Here is a 21,046-nt window from a genome sequence, read left to right on the forward strand (position 1 = left end):
GCTTCTGGCCTCAAGAGGCTACTAAAAGTTCAACCCGGAGATTCCTTATAAAAGGTTCCAGGAAAGGAAACTTTAAAAGATCCTCATGATCGATCGCTATTCTTGCTGAGCTTATGTAAATGATGAGACCAGGTTTGTTAAGGACTTGTTCAACTGAGGGTTGATGGGGGGTGGGAGGGAGGAGGTGGGTGATGGCATTGAGGAGGGCACCTTTTGGGATGAGCACTGGGTGTTGTATGGAAACTAATTTGACAATAAATTTCATATAATAATAATAATAATAAAAGACTGGACTTGTTCTACAAATGCATTGGCTTCAATTTGGCTATCTCTGGAAAGGGTTTTTTTTCGAGAGAAAAACTATATTTCAACAATGCACCATTATGGATGTTAAATTCTAGTTATGATTGTCTTTAAATGTTTGTTGTTTACCTAAACTAGACAACTTGAGGTAAACTTCAGAAAATTGTCACCGTATTTCATGTGTAAGCAATCTTCTGTGCTTGTTATTCTGTGGGGATAATAATAAGACCCCATGGGCATATGATTATTTAAACAACTGGGAAACAGGATGGATCTCTAAATATGCAAATCGTATCTTCCCTAAACCTGATCTGACAGTTACCAGAAATCCGCCCCTTTCAAAGACTTGGAGGTGGACTTTACAGACATATAACCGAACAGAGGATTCAGTTTCAGGTATCACCCCAAGGGTCCATCACTCCAGAGTTAAGAAGGCCAACTCAGAGGAGCCCTCAGCCTGACGAAGTGATCCAGATCCAGTCAACCCACTTAAACTGACCCTCAAAAAGACACTGGCCCTTGGGATCTCCAGCCCTGCTCCAGCCACACCCCCGAAGCTGGCTGGCCTGCGTTCAGCAGAAGCTTGAGAAATCAACGTGTGGACTGAGCCCAGAGGTTCGGATGCAACTCTGCCAGCTCTTGCCCCTTACTGGTGTCATAGCCCTGATCTTGCTTCTTACTATTGGGCTAATAGAGACTGCACCAACAAACTAGGACATGGAACCGATGGCAGACTCCCTGGTAACCTGACAAAGCCAACTAAACTCCCTGGTGGCCGTGACCCTCCAAAACAGGCAAGCCCTCAACCTCCTCACTTCAGAAAAAGGAGGGACTTGTATCTTTCTGGGGGAGGAATGTTGCTATTTTATAAACAAATCAGGAATAGTCAGGACTAAGGTTAAAGAACTCAAGGAAAGAATTCAACGTAGACAACAGGAAAATATCGGTCAATGGAGAGGATGGGATCTCACACACTGGGCATCCTGGCTCCCTGCCCTGGAAGGGCCCCTCCTTTCCATAATTTTACTTGTGACCATCGGCCCCCGTATACTAAATACCCTGGTACGTTTTATTGAAAACACTGTTGCTCGCCAAATTTAGCCCTCCGAGGGTACTAACCCCTAGAGCTAAAAAGTGATGCCTAATAAAAGATTTTAAAAATGGCATTGGGGCACCTGGGTGGCTCAGTCGGTTGAGTGTCCGACTTCAGCTCAAGTCATGATCTCACAGTCTGTGAGTTCCAGCTGAGCTTCGGGCTCTGTGCTGACAGCTCAGAGCCTGGAGCCTGCTTCAGATTCTGTGTCTCCCTGTCTCTCTGCCCCTCCCCTGCTCGTGCTCTGTCTCTCTCTGTCTCAAAAATAAAATAAAATAAAATAAAATAAAATAAAATAAAATGGCATCAAAGGGGGGAATGTTGGGAAAATGAGTAAAGTTTTACACCATAAGATGGCCAATGGGACTAAAACAAACTCTGGTCTCTAGCTTAGAGACCCCTCTTCTGGGTTCTTCTTGCCCTGTTTGCCACCCACAAAACCCCCCACAGATGTGGAAGCTGAATATAAATTACCCTCCCTCCTTCATTCAGAGCTCAGATCTTTGGAGAAACGGTCTCCTCTGAGCCCGCTGTTGTTAAATAAATCTCTGATCCACCAAGATCACTGAGTGCCGCTTGGTTTTTCCACCAGCGTTCCAACCTGGTTCTGTAACAGAGGGGCAGAGAGAGAGGGAGAGAGAGAAATCCCAAGCAGGCTCTGAGATGTCAGGACAAAACCCGAAACGGAGCTCAATCTCACCAATCGTGAGATCATGACCTGAGTCAAAATCAAGAGTTGGATACTTAACCGACTGAGCCACCCAGGTGCCCCTAAATCAAATAAGCATTAAAAAAAAAAATTATTTTTGATGTAATACAGAAGAAATATAACAGGCAATCTCACATCAAATGTCCCTAGGAATATTTGATTTCCCTTGAGTCCAGTGCCTGATGGCTATCTTTGGCTTAAACATATATCTCTAGTCCAATAATTTTGGGTAGATATCATCAACTACATGAAGCATGACACATAACATAGAAGAGCCTGTGGGTGGATCAGACAGAGAAACTTATGACTATGCTTAGTACATACACTTATAACGGGACCAGATTAGATTGTGAGCACCTTGAGGATGGGGATTAAAAAGTGTTAGGCATCTCTATATCCTGAACAGGGCTTGGCACTAGTAAATGCTCAATAATCATGGAAAAACCAATCACCCACTGAGCTAAGAGTCACTGCACTACCCTTACTCATACCAAATCAGTACTTATCATCAGTGAAAACAGGACCAAAATAGAGATTTGCTTATCGCCCATTACCATTTTCTATCCAAGTTTCCAGTGTGTGTTTCCCTCATCTTCCAACTAATAGTTTGATATCATTTTTTATCTTCATTTGACTTTGTCCTATTGTAAGTGCTTTTTATTTCCAGCTATCTTTAATGCAATCTGGAAGGTGACAGAGAACAATCATAATTGAGCCAACAAGCAAGTGGAGGCAGAGGAGAAAAGGTGGCCCCCATTTGGAGGGGAAGGAACACAAGGAGGGGCCAGCAGGTCACTAAAACCCTCCCAAGGTGCTCTTTTGGCTCAGCTCTGGGCTCCTCTTTGCTCTCCAGAATGTCCATGGGGAAAAGAAATACAAGTTGTATTAATAAAAAGAGTCAATGATCAAGAAAGAAAAAATTGGGGGGTGTTATATTCACTGATAGTTGTCCAATATTCCACCCAGTGTCCATAAATTACAGAAAGAGAATGAAGCCCACTCTCAATTCATCCTTCAAGATCCCTTACCGCACAGATGGTAAGAGGTTTAGGGTCCCTCCCCACACAGAAGTAAGGCTTTAGTACTTCAGAAAATGCATCGGTGAACGAATGGATGTGAGACTTGTTCAAACTGTAAAAGGAAATCTCCCCCAACTCACAGTCCAGATAAACGCCCACCCCTCTGGGCTTTTCCTTCAACACAAGAGTGACAGGAACAGCCCCTTGTGCCACATAGGCACCATCCTGCAGCTGAACTGTCCAGCGTCTGTTCTGTCCTGACAGGGGCCGCTGTCCCTTCCAGGAGAGGGGGTCCTCACAGACCCCCACGGCCCACTCGCTCTTGTCACCCAGCTGCACCTCCCAGTAGTGTCGGCCCCCATCGAAGCCCTCGGAACCCAGGACGACGGGATCCGTCAGAAGTCTCTTTGGATGCTGAGGGACGCTTGGCCTTTCCCTCACGAGTGTCACAGATGTCCTATCCTCAGACACAAGCAGATGAGGATGTGCTGTTTCAGGATCCAGGGTAACTTCTTGTCGGAACCTCTGTATGATCTTCTGCAGAGCCAAGTACTGCGGGGGGAGACTGCAGCCTTCTCTCCTTAACTGGAAAGAGTAGAGAGCTGGGGGCTCCTGGCGCTCACACCGGCCATAGACACCCCCCAGGTCCGTCAGCAGTTTCACCTTTGACATCACACTCCTCTCGGCCACCTCCTTCAGGAGACCTCGGAGGGTGGAAACGTGGTCTGAAAACGCCGTTATGTTTGCACAGAGTTTCTGCTGAATGTCCTTCTCCTCTTCGGCCAGCCTTGACAGAACTGCCTCTTGCTGCCGGGCTACAGACCGGTTCAGGTGCTCAAACTCAGAGGCTAACTTCTGTCTCTGGCATTGCACCTGCTCTCCCAGCTCTAAGAGTCTCCTGTCTTGGGTGGCTACCAGCTGCCGCACGACTGCCAGCTGCCTCTTCAGGGGCTCCACGTAACTGCCGAGCCTTTGCCTGTGCCGGGAGGCGGCCTCCTCCACGGGCCTCACCCGGTGGCCCCGGTGGTCAGGGGGCCGCACGCACGCGGGACACAACACCTGCAGGTCCTCCGCACAGAAGAGGGTCAGGACCCGGTTGTGCTTCTCGCACAGATGCCTCTCGTCCCGCCTCTCCCTCTTGCTCCTGCTGATGTGCAGGAGCTTGGCGACGTCGATCACCCTTCCCAGCTGGGCGTTGCTCCTCAAGTGCCTCTCTCGGCCTGGGTGGCGGCAGACGGGGCAAGGGAAGCTGTCGCTGAGATCAGCCCAGGATTGCCGGATGCAGCAGCGACAGAAGTTGTGCCCACATTCGGTGGTGACGGGGTCTCTCAGGTAGTCCAGACAGATGGGGCAGTTGGCTTGTGCCTGGAGTCCTGCCAGGGCTGACGACGCTGCCATTGGGCCCAGATAAACGTCTTTCTGGACCGACGTGGCTCTTCTGGAGGTGGTGCCCTGCAGGAGTCCTCCCGTGAGAGGCAGGCACACCCTCAGATTTTGCTGTCCTTTCCTGTCCTGGATGTCCTTTTGTCAAACGAGAGCAGCCTTGCTGTCCCAGGAGGCCACTGGCCTCAGGTGCAGTCGTAGATGCCCGGAGGAGCTCTGTTCACCACCTGCAGGTGATCCCCGATGAGCTGGGCAGCCAGCTGTCCTCGGCAGCCCAGGGGATGTGAAGCCAAGGTCAGCAATTCTCTTGGGCAGAAGGCAGACACAACTTTAAAGTGCCGATTCGTCCCTAGAGATGAGAAAACATTGTTTCATGTAACAAAAATGACCATTTGTTTGGTGGCCTTGCCCACTGCCACAGTTGAGGCAGCCATCAATTCTCCTCTCCACCCCCAGGATTCCACCTACACCCACGTCAACCAAAGAGGGGCTAAATGGGACTGTGGAGAACGTGTGGACTAGATCTTTTGACCCTGGGTGAGATTTCTCTGTAGTCACCTACTATCTGGGGGACCTGGGGAATGTTATATAATATCCTCATCTCTAATATCCTCACCTCTACTCAGGTAAACAAAGTATAAATCTCCACTTCAATCATTTCAATAGTCAAAAATCTATTGAAAGAACTTGGTATTTTTTGGCTTAAACCACAGACATTTCTGACAGCACTGGATTCATAATATACCAAAATTTTCTTTTCACTTGAGTTTCTCAACTGGAAGCTATATCCAACTCTGTACATAGTAGATGGGATTTGGACTAGATTAAATTTACTCTGAGGTCCCTGCCAACTTGGAAAACTAATTTTTCACATAATGCACAGAATGAATTTGGAGATCAGGAATTCAGTGTGAGAAAAAGCTGAGAAACACACACATACACACAATACTTTCTGAAGTGAATAGTGAGCTACCAAGTAGTGAGTACTTGTTAGGACAGGATCCTGAGAAGAGGGCATGGAGCTTTTTCTTTGAAGCTGTTACTGATTTCTCAAGGAGGCCAAAAGGCTGAGAAGTGACCTCCCTGCTGGATCACCTCACTCACCACTGCCACAACACCAGAGTCTGTACCATGATTTTTCTTTCAACTCTGATGTTGCAGATTAATGTGCATTTTGGAGCTCTGCATTCCCCACAGATCTATAATCTCCACGTTATCCCCACGATGACTGTATCTGCAAGTTATCTCCTAAGTCCTAGGCTAAAGCTGTTGAATGACTAAGCTTGGCCAAGTTTCTGGGCCTCCCTTAAGAACTTAGTGACTTTGGCCAAACCTGCTTATACTCTCTGTGCATCTGTAAGCAGACGGTGAGATTAAGGAAGATGAAGTTTATACAGGACCTGAGTACTAGGGATCCTGGCCCCATAGCTCTCATCCCTCCATTCCCCACCTATTCACAAACCACCCCTCACTAAGATGCTGGAAAGGAGGGTGCCTCGGTGGCTCAGTCAGTTGAGCATTCAACTTCAACTCAGGTCGTGATCTCACGGTTCGTGAGTTCGAGCCCCGCGTCGGGCTCTGTGCTGACAGCATGGAGCCTGGAGCCCACCTCAGATTCTGTGTCTCCCTCTGTCTGTCCCTCTGCAGCTCATGCTCTGTCTCTTGCATTGTCTCAAAAATAAATAAATGTTAAAAAAAAAAATTAAAAAAAAAAAAGATGCTGGAAAGGATTCCACACTGGGCTTCAGATCAGCACCTCTGGAGGCTTTGTCACACAGATATTGGGAACCTCTAGGACTGGCTGGGATCATGGTGTCTGTATTTTTAGCAGTATTTATATGACCTAGGACAAGGGTCATTGAATAAAATAAACCATAATACAAGAATGGTTCTTAACCTGAATCCTGGGGCATCTGGGTGGCTCAGTCAGTTAAGCATTGAGTCTTGGTTTTGGCTCAGGTCATTATCTCCCAGTTCATGAGTTCAAGCCTGGCCTCGGGCTCTGCACTGTCTGTTCAGAGCCTGCTTAGGATTTTCTCTCTCCCTCTCTCTGTCTCTGCCCCTCCCCCACCCCCCCCACTTGTCTCTCTCTCTCAAAATAAATAAATAAACTTTAAAAAAGAATAACCTGAATCCAAGTTTGCTTTTCCTTAAGGTTTGATCTTAGGCACTATACAGAAGAGGCATCAGGACGCCACCAGTCTTACCATGCTCCAGCCTCCTGTACCTACGTTATACCATCTCTGGGCTTACCTGGAGCAGGTGACTATGGGAGGTCTGTGAGGCCGGTCTCTAAAAGAGTTCTCAGAAGACAGTTTTGCAGGAGATTGCTGGGTCAGTGATGTGACCATTGCATATATGTATATATCCTACTAGCAAGGTGGAGTCATGGAGACCCCACCCACCAAAGAGTGGTGGGTCCTCCCTCCAAGAGGGAGGGCAAGGTCTGGCCCAGGTGCCACCCTGGATAGAGGTAGGGAGATTATTACTTGTGATTAAATCAAGCCAGCAAGGACAATGTTAATTACATAGTCTAATTTGAATGTTTATTTATTTTTGAGAGAGACAGAGTGTCAGCGGGGAGGGGCAGAGAGAGAGGGAGACACAGGATCCGAAGCAGGCTCCAGGCTCTGAGCTGTCAGCACAGAGCCTGACATAGGGTTTGAACTCACAAACCATGAGATCATGACCTGAGCTGAAGTTGGCGCTCAACCAACTAAGCCAGCCAGGCGTCCCTAATTCTTCAACAAGTAACATTAAGAAATATTAAGAAAGAAAAAAAAAAAAAAAAAGAAATATTAAGAAAGAACCTGCTATGCTCCAGGAAGAGCATGTAGGCCAATGTAGATAGAGAGGAGAGATTGTTGAACAGGAAAGTCTGGTAAAGTTACTCTCTCCCACCACCAAAGCCTCTAAGGACTCCCATTTATTTCACAGACTAAAATACCTCAAATGGCCTATGTGACCCTACCAAGGCTGGTTTTTCTCCCTTTTCCCCACAACTCACCTCTCTGACCTCACTTAGACTCTCCTTGCACTCATTCTACTCCACTAACAGGCTTCAGTGTTGGCCCAGGTCCCTTCTGCCAATCCCTTCTCCGTAACATTTGCTCCAGCCGGTCTCTCTGCAATGCTCCACCACTGCTCTTCCCTCATCCAGAGTTCGGCTCTGATTCCATGTTCTCTAAAATTATTACACAGGGGTGCCTGGGTGGCTCAGTCTGTTAGGCGACCAACTTCAGCTCAGGTCATGATCTTGTGGTTTGTGAGTTCGAGTGCAGCATCAGGCCGTGCTGACAGCTCATAGCCTGAGGGCTGTTTCAGATTCTGTGTCTCCCTCTCTCTCCTCCCCTGCTCCTGCTCTTTCTCTTTCCTTCAAAAATAAATATTAAAGAAAAAATTTTAAATACCTACGCCGACCAGCCAACTTCAGGTAGCTAACCCTCCCCCACCCACAGTACTCCCATGCTCTGTACCTACCCATCAAGCTTTATTAGCTTCTACCTTGCTTTATCAATGCTTTATATTTATTATTTGATTGTCTGTTTCTTCTACTCTAGGAAGTACACTGCTCAAGGATAGGAATCTTAGTTTTTCTCACCTCGTACAATTTCAAATTGAAGATATCCATGATGGTTAATTTTATGTGTCACTTTGCTGGGCCTCAGTGCCGAATATGTGGTCAAACATTATTCTGGATGTTTCTCTGAGGGTGTTTTTGGATGAGATTGACATTTAAATTGGTGGACTTTTTAATGTGAGAGAGTCTCATTCAGTCTATTGAAGGGTGAATAGAGCAAAAGTCTGACCTACCGTGAGCCAAGAAAGAATTCTATCATGGGATGACCTTTGTACTTGAACTGCAGCATAGAATCTTCTCTGATCTCCAGGTTGCTGGTTTTAAAATCTGCCATGCCGGTGGTCATAGATTTGCCAGTCTCCATAATCATTTAAGCCAAGTCCTTAAGATAAGTCTTTCTCTAAAAATACACATCTGTTTGGTTATTTCCCTGGAGAATCCTGACCAAGTATCTCACCACTCAGCAAAATAAATGGACAAAGCTCAAAACACTAGGAATAGGGGTGCCCAGGTGGCTCAGTCAGTCGAGTATCCAACTCTTGATTTCGGCTCAGGTCATGATCTCACGGTTTGTTGAGTTTGAGTCCCACATCGGGCACTGAGCTGGAGGTGCGGAGCCTGCCTGAGATCCTCTCTCTCCTTTGCTCTGTGCCCCCCTTAAAATAAATAAATGAACTCAAAAAAAAAAAAAAAAACAACTAGGAATAAAAAAGGTCTTTAAAAATCATAAAACAATGGTAGCCAAAGTATCAAGAATCAGATGGTATGAGACTTCTCAAAAAAAAATAGTATGTTTTGAAAATTAGGTTATATGACTTCAAATGTAGCCATGTATATTTGGCTTAACTGTCACCTCAACATACGTAGAATAAAATCGTTTTGAAATGTGCCAAATCACCCAAATTTTAAAACATAGAGAGGATGACACCCCAAATTTAAAGATAAAACAAGCAGGGAGACATGGGATTAAACCAAGGAATTCTAGAACAGAGGGCAATTCCCAGGATAGTGGGGAAAGAGACAGCTATACACATAGGCTACTTTGTTCAGATTGCAACATGAGATGCAGAATCATGTTCACTGGGACATAGATTACCTATGATCTATATAAATATGTGTAGGGAAAGGGTTTTTAAAGAGCAAAATCTCAGTATCTATAGTAATCAGTCATTTGTGTCAACTGGTAACAAACACAGTAAAGACAAGAAGGGAGCCTGGGTGTCCTAGTCAGTTAGGCATCTGACTTTTGATATTGGCTCAGGTCATCATCTCATGGTCTTGGGATTAGGGCTTCTGGGATCAGGGCTCTAAGTTCCGTGCTGGGCATGAAGTCTGCTTGGGATTCTCGCTCTCCTTCTCTCTCTCTGCCCCTCCTCTGCTGGCACTTACTCTCTTACACAAAAATAAATAAGTAAATTTAAAAGAAGAAAGAAAAAGAAAGAAAGAAAGAAAAAAGGAACAGAGAGAGGAGAATATGATTATTAAGAATTATGGAAGTAGGGACGCTTGGGTGGCTCAGTTGGTTAAGCATCCAACTTAGGCTCAGGTCATGATCTCAGTTTGTGAGCTCAAGCGCTACCTGGGGCTCTGTGCTGACAGCTCAGAGCCTGGAGCCTGCTCCGGATTCCATGTCTCCTTCTCTCTGCCCCTCCCCCCACTTGTGCTCTGTCTCTAACGAAAATAATAAACGTAAAAAAAAAAAAAAAAAAAAAAAAGAAAGTAACTTATTTAACTGTAAAGGAATGACTATAATTAAAAGACATGTTGGGGCACCTGAGTGGCTCCATCTGTTAGGCATCTGACTTCTGCTCAGGTCATGATCTCACAGTTTGTGGGTTCAAGCCCCACATCAGGCTCTGTGCTGACAGCTCGGAGCCTGGAGCCTGCTTCAGATTCTGTGTCTCCCTCTCTCTCTGCCCCTCCCCTGCTCACACTCTGTCTCTCTCTCTCTCAAAAATAAACAAACATTAAAAAGTAAAAAATAAAGACATCTTATTATAGGTAATTTCAACAGAAATATTTTATTAAATTTGTTAAGTAGCATAATCCTCAAATACTTTATCTTAGATACTAAAAGCATCTATAAACATCTATAAAATTGGTGTTACTCTCATGTTTTATAGTTGCTTAAAATGAAGGAGAAAAATCTCTTCTCGTTTTCAGTGGTAAACCACAAGAATCCAGAATTGCTGAGACTAAATTTACTAGTTATCCCTAGATACTGAAACAGCATTGTTTCTTTCCCAGGTACTTCATCTTTCATCATCTGTTACTGAAGAGATTTTAAGAGGTTCAGAATCTATTCCAACATAGAAATAGGGACAAACAGCTTCTGTAAAAGAATCATTAAAAGTATAGAGAAGAGATCTATCATTCATATTGTAAAAGGAAACCTCACCCAACTCATAGTCCAAAAAAATGCCAATCTTAGTGGGTCTTACTGTGGGCAGAAGCTGGCTTCTCTTAGGACCCAACATAACATAAATGCTTTCAATATATCTCCCAATTGCCCAGAACCCACCCTCAGCTACTGGCTGATTCCTCCAATTCCTAGGAAAACAGTCTTGACACACTCCCAAGGTCCACTTAGGTTTGTTTCCCACTATGACCTCCCAGTAATGCCGGCCAGAACTAAATCTCTTAGAACCCAGGACAGCAGGGCAGAGGTAAAATCTCCTTGGGTTATAACAAAGGTATTTTCTTCTCTTTCCATAATGCACAGTTTTTCTATCCTCAGAGACAATAAGCCGAGGGTGTGCTGTTTCAAGATCTAGAATCACATCTACTTGAAATGGCTTGATCATTTTGCCCAAGCCAGAGTATTGTGGAGGAAGGCTAAGTCCGTATTTCTTTAATCGGAATAAAAAGAGCTCAGGACGTTTTAGGTTTTGATACCTGTGGTAGATACCTTTAACATGTGTCAGTAATTCCAGTTCCGATTGCCCACACTTGCACTCTACCTCCTTCAGCAGATGTTTTAATGTAGAAACATGATCTGAAAATGTTATACGGTTGGCATTTAGTTTCGTTAAAATGTCCATCTCTTCATCTTTCATCTGCCTAAGAAGAGCCTCTTGCTGATTTTGCAGAAACAGTCGAAGTTGCTCAAATTCAGAAATGATTTCTTCTCTCCTATACTCTACCTTCTTTTTCAGTTCCACAATTTTGCTGGCTTGCAGAGAAATCACTTTTTCAACTCGTTCCACATTGTTCTGCAAGGGCTCAATGCTATATTCTAGAATTTTCCGGTGATAAGAGGCAGCTTTCTTAATGGGGCAAATGTAGTGTTTCTGGTGTTGAACAGAGAGGCTGCACTGTGTACATAAAACCTCTAGGTCCTTCCCGCAAAAAAGGGTCAGAAACTGATTGTGTTTCTCACACACGGAATATTCTTCCTGCCTTTTTCTCTTGCTCCTTCTGACCTGCAGTAGTTTAGCAATTTCAGTCAAATTACTGAGCTGGCGGTTGCTCCGTAAGTTTTTGTTACGAAAGCAAAAACGGCAGACAGGACAGGGGAAGGTACCTTCTAGATCCTTCCACATCATGTTGATGCAGGAGCGACAGAAGTTGTGCCCACAGTTTATAGTCACTGGGTCTTTCAAGTAGTCCAGACAGATGGGGCAGTTAGACTCTTCCTGGAGGTGTACCAGGGCTGTTACAAACTCCATTGAGCAGAGAATGAAGGTGGTGGGTAAGAATGTTCCCCTTGGCAAGGCCTGCCGTAAGCTCAAGACCCAGCGAGTAGATCTCCCCCAGACCTCGAAGCTTTAGGTTCCACTGGCCCAGCTTCTGATGGCAGCCACTGAAGTCTTGCGTAGTGTCCTGTCCCGTAGCTTGACGGCAAGAAAGATTCACTGACTGCAGCTCTCTCACGGATTAACTCACCTAAATTTAAGATTAATGACTTTCTTCTTCAACAAAGTAGCCACGGGTCCAAGCAAGCAACCATTCATTCCTATGAGTGAGAAAAGTTTTCAATTATAAAATCTCCTAGACGTGCTATCACAATATAATAATTAATTTAGGCAAGAATCATCAATAACTGCAAAAACTATTATGCGAAATTTCCTGGGTAATGATATATTCACAAAAATCTCAAAATATCACTGTTAACAATTATATGAAAAATAAGTGCCTTTATAATGCAGAATCCTAAAGAATACCTCCTGACCCATGAAGGGATAAACTGATGGCCTGCAATGAGAAAAACATCACTTACAGAGTATTTATGCTCCCCCTGCAAAAAAAGAAAAAGCAATTCCTAAATTTAATCACAAAAATACAATCACTAAAATCGAAACCACAGAACGTTCCACAAGTCCATGGTCTTAAACTATGTACAATGGCACTGAAGTTTCTTCTACGTTAAGAAACTAAAGTAACAAGTTAAATTTGTGATCTTAGCTTTCTAGAGTCTAGCTAGACATATACATTGCTCTAAAGTGGACAGAGCATGGCAAAAATATGAATATGGACTATTCATTAGACAACAGTAGCAAAAATCAAACTTCCTGAATTCAACAATTGCCTCATAGCTACATAAGAAGATATCCTACTCTTAGCAAATATGTACCTTAGTACTGAAGGAGTTGTGATCTTTGAATGTTACTCTTAAATATGACTTAAAAAAAGTGGTGGGCCTGGGTGGCTCAATCAGTTGAGCATCCAACTCTTCATTTCGGGTCAGGTTATGATCCCAGGGTTGTGGGATCGAGCCCCGTGTCGGGCTCCACTCTGAGTGTGGAGCCTGCTTAAGATTCTCTCTCCTTCTGCCTTTCCCCCCTTGCACTTTCTAAAAAAGAAAAAAAAAAAAAAAGTGGGTGTCACGGTTTTGGTATCATGTGGGTGATGGGTGTGTCTATAATAAGGCAGCATGAAAGACACTCATTAGTGATGGAATGGGTTCTATAACTTGATTGTGGTGGCCACTATGTGAGTCTACATGTGATAAGTGGCATAAAACTAGACAGTCATTTGACCAAGATCAAATTCCTGGTTTTGATATAGTATTTGGAAACATGGGAATGTGGATGATAGGTACATGAAACCTCTCTGTACTGTTTCTCAAAATTCCTGTGAATCTATTATTATTCTAAAGTGTTAAAGTTTTAGAAAAATCACCTTCAGGCTCATCCGGATGTTTAAATCAAAGGGAAGTTGTGTAGTTCATTTTGTAAAGCACTGGGACATATAATAAATCACTTATATCCCTTGCTTTTTATAGTCATTGATTTTCCTGTGTATTATTTGTGCATCATCTGCCACCTTTTAAGATATATGGACCTAGTACAGAAGCTTAACCTAGCCCAAGCTGTGTTCAGCTCAAGAGGATTATGGTACTACCCTTCTACCTGGTCAGCCTGCTTCCATTCTTGCATTCTGCATCCATTCGCAATTCAAGTAATAAGAACTTTCTTTGAATATACAACTCCTAACATCTCTTTCTAGTGCTTAAAATCTTCCAGCTTCTGAATGCACTTTATTTATTTTTTTTCAACGTTTTTATTTATTTTTGGGACAGAGAGAGACAGAGCATGAACGGGGAAGGGGCAGAGAGAGAGGGAGACACAGAATCGGAAACAGGCTCCAGGCTCCGAGCCATCAGCCCAGAGCCTGATGCGGGCTCGAACTCACGGACCGCGAGATCGTGACCTGGCTGAAGTCGGACGCTTAACCGACTGCGCCACCCAGGCGCCCCTGAATGCACTTTAAATCCTCAACATGGTGGGGGCGCCTGGGTATTTCAGTTGGTTAAGCATCTGACTTTGGCTCAGGTCATGATTTCACGGTTTGTGAGTATGAGCCCTGAATCAAGATCTCTACGTTCAGCATAGAGCCTGCTTCAGATCCTCTGTCTCCCGCTCTTTCTGCCCCTTCCTTGCTTGCTCTCTCTCTCTCAAAAAAAAATAAAAAAAACTCTAAAAAAAATCCTGAACATGGTATGCAGAGCGCTGTAGGAGACCAAGAACATGGCTTTTTTTTTTTTTTATGTTTATTTATTTTTGAGAGACAGAGAAAGATAGAGCATGAGCATGGGAGGGGCAGAGAGAGGAGGAGACAATTTGAAGCAGGCTTCAGGCTCTGTCAGCACAGAGCCTGATGTGGGGCTCGAACCCACGAACCGCGAGATCATGACCTGAGCCGAAATCATACGGTTAAATGACTGAGCCATCCAGGCGCCCCAAGAACATGCTTGCTATAAAAGTGGATCCCCCAAACTCAGGGTTCTTTGGCTGTGTCACAAACCCACAGCGTACACAGCATCCAGCTGGTGAGACTTGGGAGAGATGGGAAACTGACACCAATCTGATGTTCATGCTATTGGCTGTGCCAGTAGTAACTGAGTCCTGTCTCTGACCCAGGAGTTGTGTCATCTGGCAGCAACCATGAAACATCAACAGGCTAACTTATTAGTTTCAAGTAGGGTAAAATGCTGAGCCTTGACACTTGAGAGTTAAAATCTTCAATTACAGCTGTGAAACTTAAATTTATGAGACTTGAACAGGCTTATCCAAAGTCATAATATTAAATGCTATCAACTACTAGCATACTAAGCCATTAAGCACACTACATTTTTCTGGGTGACATAAGAAATATATATTTGGCCTTTGTCCCAGGTTCCTGACATAGGGCTCTTAACACCCTTGGACTCACCCCATAGTGATAAGGATGCACTCTGTATGCTAATGAGCTGAGTGATGGCTAAGGACCCCTAAGATAGCTGCAGAAGGGGGCAGGCCACCAAAAAGATCCAGGGATGATTAGTGGGTCAGAACCATCAGCCCTATCCTGTATCCTCCTGAGGAGAGGCACAGATGAGATCGAGGTAATCACCCAAGGCCAGTGATTTAATCAACCATGTAAATGTAATGAGACCTAGATAAAAACCGGGTTGGAGAACTTTCGGGTTGGTGAATACATCTAAGCGCATGGGGGTGGCAGGCACTGCCTGACCAGAACAGATGCTCAGTAAGTGCTATTGTGCAGAAAAGAGTGATCATAATAGGCCTAAGATTGCTTGCTGTCCTTAGAAGGGCCTGCTTGCAAGGTTGGCCCTTGGCTTCTATCTGAGAACTTGGATTTTGGAAGGGTTCCCATCCTTCTCTGATAACAATGGCTCACCGAGCCTAAAGTATCAGTGTAACTCATGTGGTTTATGCTAGCTACCAGCATTCCTTCTGATAATCTGGAAATCTGATACATCCTAAGCAGAGGCTGACCTCATGACCTGTTCCCAAAGAAAAAATAAGCATCTAAGAGCTTCCCTGATAGACAATTCACACGTTATCATAACTTGTTGCTGAAGGAATTAAATGAGTCCTATGTGACTTAACTGGGTAAGAACTGTTGGCTGTTTGCCATGGTCTCCTCCAGACTTCAACTCATGCACCTTTTCCTTTCGCTGATTTTGCTTTGTATCCATTCACTATAATCAGTCATAGCTGTGAGTACATTTTACTCTAAGCCTGGAGTCCTTGTAGCAATGTCTGAATGTAAGGTAGTCTTGGGAACCCATAGACATAAGTATTATTAGAAAATCTTATAAAACTTCAAAGTGAAGAAAGCTCTTAGAAATCTGACCCAACTGCCTAGATATTTATTATATCATATAATCTATTAAAGTATATACTATAACACTGTCTTAGTCTAAAAGCCACTATATATCTTATTGTTATTGTTAATATATCTTATTATTGTTTCTCCTTTAATGAGTAAAAAAGATGCTAACTGCTCATGGTGGTTTGGCAGAGAAAGTTTGAATAGATTCTAATTGTTTTAAATGTTTATTTATTTATTTTGAGAGAGAGAGCAAGCGCATGTGTGAGTGGGGGAGAGGTAGACAGAGAGGGAGAGAGAGAATCCCAAGCAGGCTCCATGCTGTCAGAAAAGAACCCGATGCAGGGCTTGATCTCATGACCAAGAAATCTTGACTTGAGCTGAAATCAAGAGTGAGATGCTTAACCAGGTGATCCACCCAGGCGCCCCAGATTTTAATTTTGAAGCAGCAAGGTATTATTACATTAAAAAAAAATTTTTTTTATTATATTGCAATTGGAGGATAGCATGATATGCCATTCAAAAATATGCCTCTTTGGCATAAGGATGCCAAATCACAAGGATGATTTGGAGCTGATTATTTGGAGAAATAGCAGACACGGAAGCTCTGAAAACAGACCAGAAGCTACCCTTTTGAAAGGGCAATTTACAATAGAATGGGGGCCTGTGCCAAGAAGAGAACTATTACTAGACAACTTTTTCACCTGGGCGGGGCAAACTTCATTTACCAGATACTTTCTCTTTTCAGTGTCCTATGAATTGCCTTCCTCCCCTTTGAAGCCTTAGACCTAGATCTCTTTCCTTAGTTCAGGATGAGCTGCCCACTTACACTCACGCCACCTTTTTTGAGTCTCATATCTTTGTGAATCTCCCTTATGTACAGATGGAGTACATAATTAAATTATTTTCTCCTGTTAATTTGCCTTTTATTACAGATGGGGTTTCAGCCAAGAACCTAGAGGGGTAGAGGGATAATTACTTTTCCTCTCCCACACAATAAAAAGAAACAAAGTAGTGATAATGTGTCTTCAAGTTGTTCTGATATTCCAGTCTAACTTTTCATGAATAACACTGTCACGACGAGAATCCCTAATCTTTGTTTAAAATTCCGTATTTTGGGGCACCTGGCTGGCTCAGTCAGTTAAGTGTCAGACTTCGGCCCAAGTTTGGCCCAGGTAATGACCTCATGGTTCGTGAGTTTGAGCCCCACATTGGGTTCTCTACTGTCAGTACAGAGCCTGCTTCGGATCCTCTGCCCCTACGAGCTCTCTGCCCCTTCCTCGCTTTCTCTCTCTCTCCCTCTCAAAAATAATAAATATTAAAAAATAAATAAAATAAATAAGAGTATTTCAGGGGTGCCTGGGTGGCTCAGTTAATTAAGTGTTCAAACTCTTGATTTTGGCTCAGGTCACAATCCCAGGGTCGTGGGACCCCAGAGCCCTGTGTCAGGCTCTGCACTGAGCATCATTAAGACAGCTTGGGATTCTCTATCTCCCTCTCTCTCTCTGCCCCTACCCCACTTACACTCATGCGTCCTCTCTCTCAAAATAAACAAACATTAAAAATAAATAAGTAAATAAATAAAAAGAGTATTTCAGGGGCACCCGGGTGGCTCACTCAGTTGAGAGGCCGACTCTTGATCTTGGCTCAGGTCATGATCTCACAGTTCATGGGACTGACCTGCGAGTAAGGCTTTACACTGATATGCGAGCCTACTTGGGATTCTCTCTCCCTCTTTCTCTGCCCCTTCCCCACTCATGCTTTCGCTCTCTCAAAAATAAGCATGAAAAAAAGGTTTTTTTTTTCCCCCTGTGAGCACAAGCGGGGAGAAGCAGACAGAGGGAGACACAGAATCTGAAGCAGGCTCCAGGCTCCGAACTGTCAGCACAGAGCCTGACTCGGGGCTGGAACCCATGTACTGTGAGGTCATGACCTGAGCCGAAGTCGAACCCCTAACCCACGGAGCCACCCAGGCACCCCTGAAAAAAAAATTTAAGAGTATTTCATTTAACGTTTATTTTTGAAGGGGAGAGAGACAGAAGGTGAGTGGAGGAGGGGCAGAGAGAGAGGAAAATACTGAATCGGAAGCAGCCTCCAGGCTCTGAGCTGTCAGTCAGCCCAGAGCCCGGCACAGGGCTCAAACTCATGATCCGTGAGATCATGACCTGAGCTTAAGTCGGTAAGCGGATTTCATTTAAAATAAAAAGGAGGTGGGTGGTGTTCCTGCACAGATCTAGATTCCCAGTGGGTCCTCCCCTTTGCACATACTTATGTACTCTAACTCCCCTTCCAGACTCAAGCCATGAGATGAAATAAACACCTTTGGGGCCATTTTCCCAGTGCAAGCTACAAACAGCCTGCTATTGTGACTGCTGCCTTCTACGCTATCCCTTCAATCAGTTCCATAACTCTACAGCAAGCCTCTTTCATTACTTGTATGAATAATAAGACTTAGAGAGCACCAACATCTGGGGCATACTCTCATTTCCTGGCTCCACACATCTTTCGGTCATAGCACAGATCATACTTGTGGTTTTACACTCTTTTTTTGTTAATGACATGGGAGCCTATGGTTCATGGTCTGAATTCTTCTCTATTTTTTCTCAAAGCTGTATTACCTTCTCTAATTCTTGTGGCTGCTGAAAAATATTGGCTAGTATGAACTCAATAAAAAAAAAAAAATGTTGGGCTAATAAACTAAATTTGTAGTAGATCCTCAGCTCTCAAGATTCGATCCCTGCGACTTGAAATGATGTTTAACATACCAGAGCCTCACCTTACAGTTAAAAAAAAGGGAAATTCCGTACCTCCAAGGCCTACAAATGAGGAGCAAAGGATGACACTGACTACGTCAGGGAGGTGCTGGTACTGTGGGTTGGAGGTTCTTACCTTCACACCCCAACAATCCTTCTTTGGAGATCACGTGGCCACTTTGCAACTTGAAAACTGTCGTCCCGATAAAAATCTCATGTAACGCAGTCATACCACCTCCGTTACGACTACATGGATTTAAGATGAGGCAGGCCCAGAAATCCTGTATTTCTTTAAAAAAAAAACACAAACAACTGGGGGGGGGGGGACAGGGGGCACTTGTAAGGAGATTCCTGTAGTTCTCAAAGAGTCTTGCAAGAATCTGAGAGACCCAGTCGTGCACAAGCACCCCCACATATGGAGCCTAGAAGAGGCCCAGGAAGCCCTTGCTCAGCTAAGCCTCAGGACGAAAGGCCCTTCCTGCTTACCTGCAGCAAGCGGTTCAGCGGCTCAAGCAAGGCGCTGCGCACTCGCACTCGGTTCAAAGACAGGCTGGCCACAGATTAACGACCCCAACATCCCCCCCGCAGAGCGCGGTTTCCTGCGTCAGAGACTCACATTTGTTCCGTGCTGTGATTGGCCTGTTCTCCCGGAAGTGGTGGCAGCTATGGGCCTGCGCTTGTGCATGCTCAATGACCCTGCTTGGAGGGGGAGAATGGGAAGAGATCCTGAGGGTGGCTGGGGGTTGTAAGGCTAAGTGATTAAAGATATTAGTCCCAATTTAACTCGAGTTGCTAATATTTATATTCCTGTGACAAACTTGAGAGCCAAAATAAGGCCAAACCATACAGCAGGCAGTTTTTAAAATCTTCGATACCCCACCCTCCTCCCAGACTGTGAAGGAGTGAGGAGTTCTGCTGTAACCACTTCATCTAGTGTGGGATTACTGAGATTACTTGTCGTAGGTGAGGGTGTAGTTAGCATTGAAAAAACAATCCTCTTTGGATCAATTTGCATCTCAGTGAGTGCTTGGGTGGGTCTGTCCCACCCTGTAGGAGGATTATGCCCCACCAACGCAGGCTCACCCAGGTCTCTCCTTGAAGTTCTTCTTAAGGTGAATTAGTTGGACAACTTGATAAAGTCTTCAAGGCTGAAGGATCAGTAACTAAGTACTTCTGAACTCATAAATTAACACCCAAGTGGGACCGAAAGAGGTATTTGCAGAAGAAATAATAAAGTTAAGGTATTACTTTCAATTGAAATCAGACGGCTGGATTCTCAGACGAATAGCCTACTGTCATGTGGTCATCATCCAGATGTCCCACATATACTTCTCATATATATTTTTGGTCTTTGTGCATGGTTTCTGTCTCACAGCCCCTAAAACACTTGTACCTTTGCGGGTGATAAGAGTAATGGAAGTATCTTCTGTTGTAATGCTTAGTCTCTTGTCTTCAGTTCCTTCAGTGTGTAAAGGTGAAATGGGTGTTTTGTTATTCATAACAAGCTCAACCATAACTGATTTTATGGCAGCGAGGTGACTTTTAGAAATTCCCGAAAGATCTTGGGGTGGGAGGGCTGGTTGCCAGAGGAACTGACCAAGAATGGAGGGTTGGAATATACAGTCCCACCCCTGATTTCTGGCGATGGGGGGAGAGGCTGGAGGGTGAATCAGTCACCAATGACCAATAATCGCAAAGCAGTGAAGCTTCCACAAAAACCCAAAAAAGGAGGGGAGTTTGGAAAGCTTGCAGGTTGGTAAACCAGAGGTTCACCGGCCACCATGCTGGGCCCCAAACTCTGAAAGGACAGAAGCTCTTTTGGAATCTTGCCCTATTCATCCCTTCATTGGCTGTTGATTTGTATCTTTCAGTAGCCTTTAGATATAAACCAGTGAGTAAATACATATAAACCAGTGAGTATTTTTAGCTAACAAGTTGAAGAAAACATATTGGGGGCATAGCAATGGAGGGGAAAGCACACCCTAAAGCTCTCCAAAGAACATTTATTACATTTTTAATATTTCCCATTTAGACATTTACCCAAGTGTGCAACACGTTTTAAAACAGAATGAACTATATGTGAGGACATGGACTACCTCCTAGATAAAATATTCAAAGAAATATTTACAGAATACACAGGATGCTCCCATTTCTTAAATACATATACCCAAACTCATGCAATATACATTCTCATATGAGTAGGTTATTTGGAAGGTTTGCACAAGAAGCTGTTCCAGGTAATGTCCAGATTCTAGGGAATGGACTAGAACACATGAAGTCACTGTGTAGCCATTTTCACACATGAATTATTTTCATGACATTCAGTAAACAATTTTAATTTTAAAGAAGTTTCACAGCAATATTTTTGGGTGCAGGTATTTGTGTTCCTGATTAAAGGAAAATCTTTTCACTCTGTTATGTGCTCTCTTCATGAGGTCAATAATGCTTGTTTTGTTCTTAGTTTTTTCCTCACTTTTTGTGATGTTAGTAGGCATACTGGTCATTGCCTAAACTTTTTAATAAATTTGGGATTGTAAAATTATAATGGTTTCTGCTTTTTTATTTATTTTTATTTTATTTTATTTTACTTTACTTTATTTTATTTTATTTTATTTTATTTTATTTTATTTTATTTTATTTTATTTTATT

General features: G+C 43.9%; 2 protein-coding genes across 3 annotated transcripts; both read right to left on the reverse strand.

Annotated features, from left to right (window-relative positions):
• Positions 1 to 3,112: 3,112 nt before the first annotated feature.
• Positions 3,113 to 4,522, reverse strand: LOC121035007 (putative tripartite motif-containing protein 75). Its single transcript, XM_040482386.1, has one exon. It carries the CDS (start codon positions 4,520 to 4,522, stop codon positions 3,113 to 3,115), a length of 1,410 nt encoding a protein of 469 aa, XP_040338320.1.
• Positions 4,523 to 10,082: 5,560 nt separating this feature from the next.
• On the reverse strand, positions 10,083 to 20,716 carry LOC121027592 (tripartite motif-containing protein 60-like). 2 transcript variants are annotated; one of them, XM_040471160.1, is made up of 3 exons: positions 19,014 to 20,716; positions 18,534 to 18,686; positions 10,083 to 12,042 (listed from the first exon to the last, which is right to left on the reverse strand). In XM_040471160.1, the coding sequence occupies exon 3, from the start codon at positions 11,753 to 11,755 to the stop codon at positions 10,340 to 10,342; it is 1,416 nt and encodes a 471-aa protein (XP_040327094.1). In that variant the 5' UTR covers positions 11,756 to 12,042; positions 18,534 to 18,686; positions 19,014 to 20,716; the 3' UTR covers positions 10,083 to 10,339. The 2 variants fall into 2 exon arrangements, with proteins under 2 accessions (XP_040327094.1, XP_040327090.1); XM_040471156.1 differs by lacking the exon at positions 19,014 to 20,716 and adding an exon at positions 18,884 to 18,992.
• Positions 20,717 to 21,046: the final 330 nt, after the last annotated feature.

Source organism: Herpailurus yagouaroundi, unplaced genomic scaffold, assembly GCF_014898765.1.
Source record: "Herpailurus yagouaroundi ecotype Mexico unplaced genomic scaffold, PumYag 28, whole genome shotgun sequence".
NCBI classification, from domain to species: domain Eukaryota; kingdom Metazoa; phylum Chordata; class Mammalia; order Carnivora; family Felidae; genus Herpailurus; species Herpailurus yagouaroundi.

What these genes read in the sequence shown, in the direction of transcription:
- LOC121035007 (XM_040482386.1), bottom strand. Translation starts at nt 4,522, where the DNA reads ATGGCAGCGTCGTCAGCCCTGGCAGGACTCCAGGCACAAGCCAACTGC.
- LOC121027592 (XM_040471160.1), bottom strand. Translation starts at nt 11,755, where the DNA reads ATGGAGTTTGTAACAGCCCTGGTACACCTCCAGGAAGAGTCTAACTGC.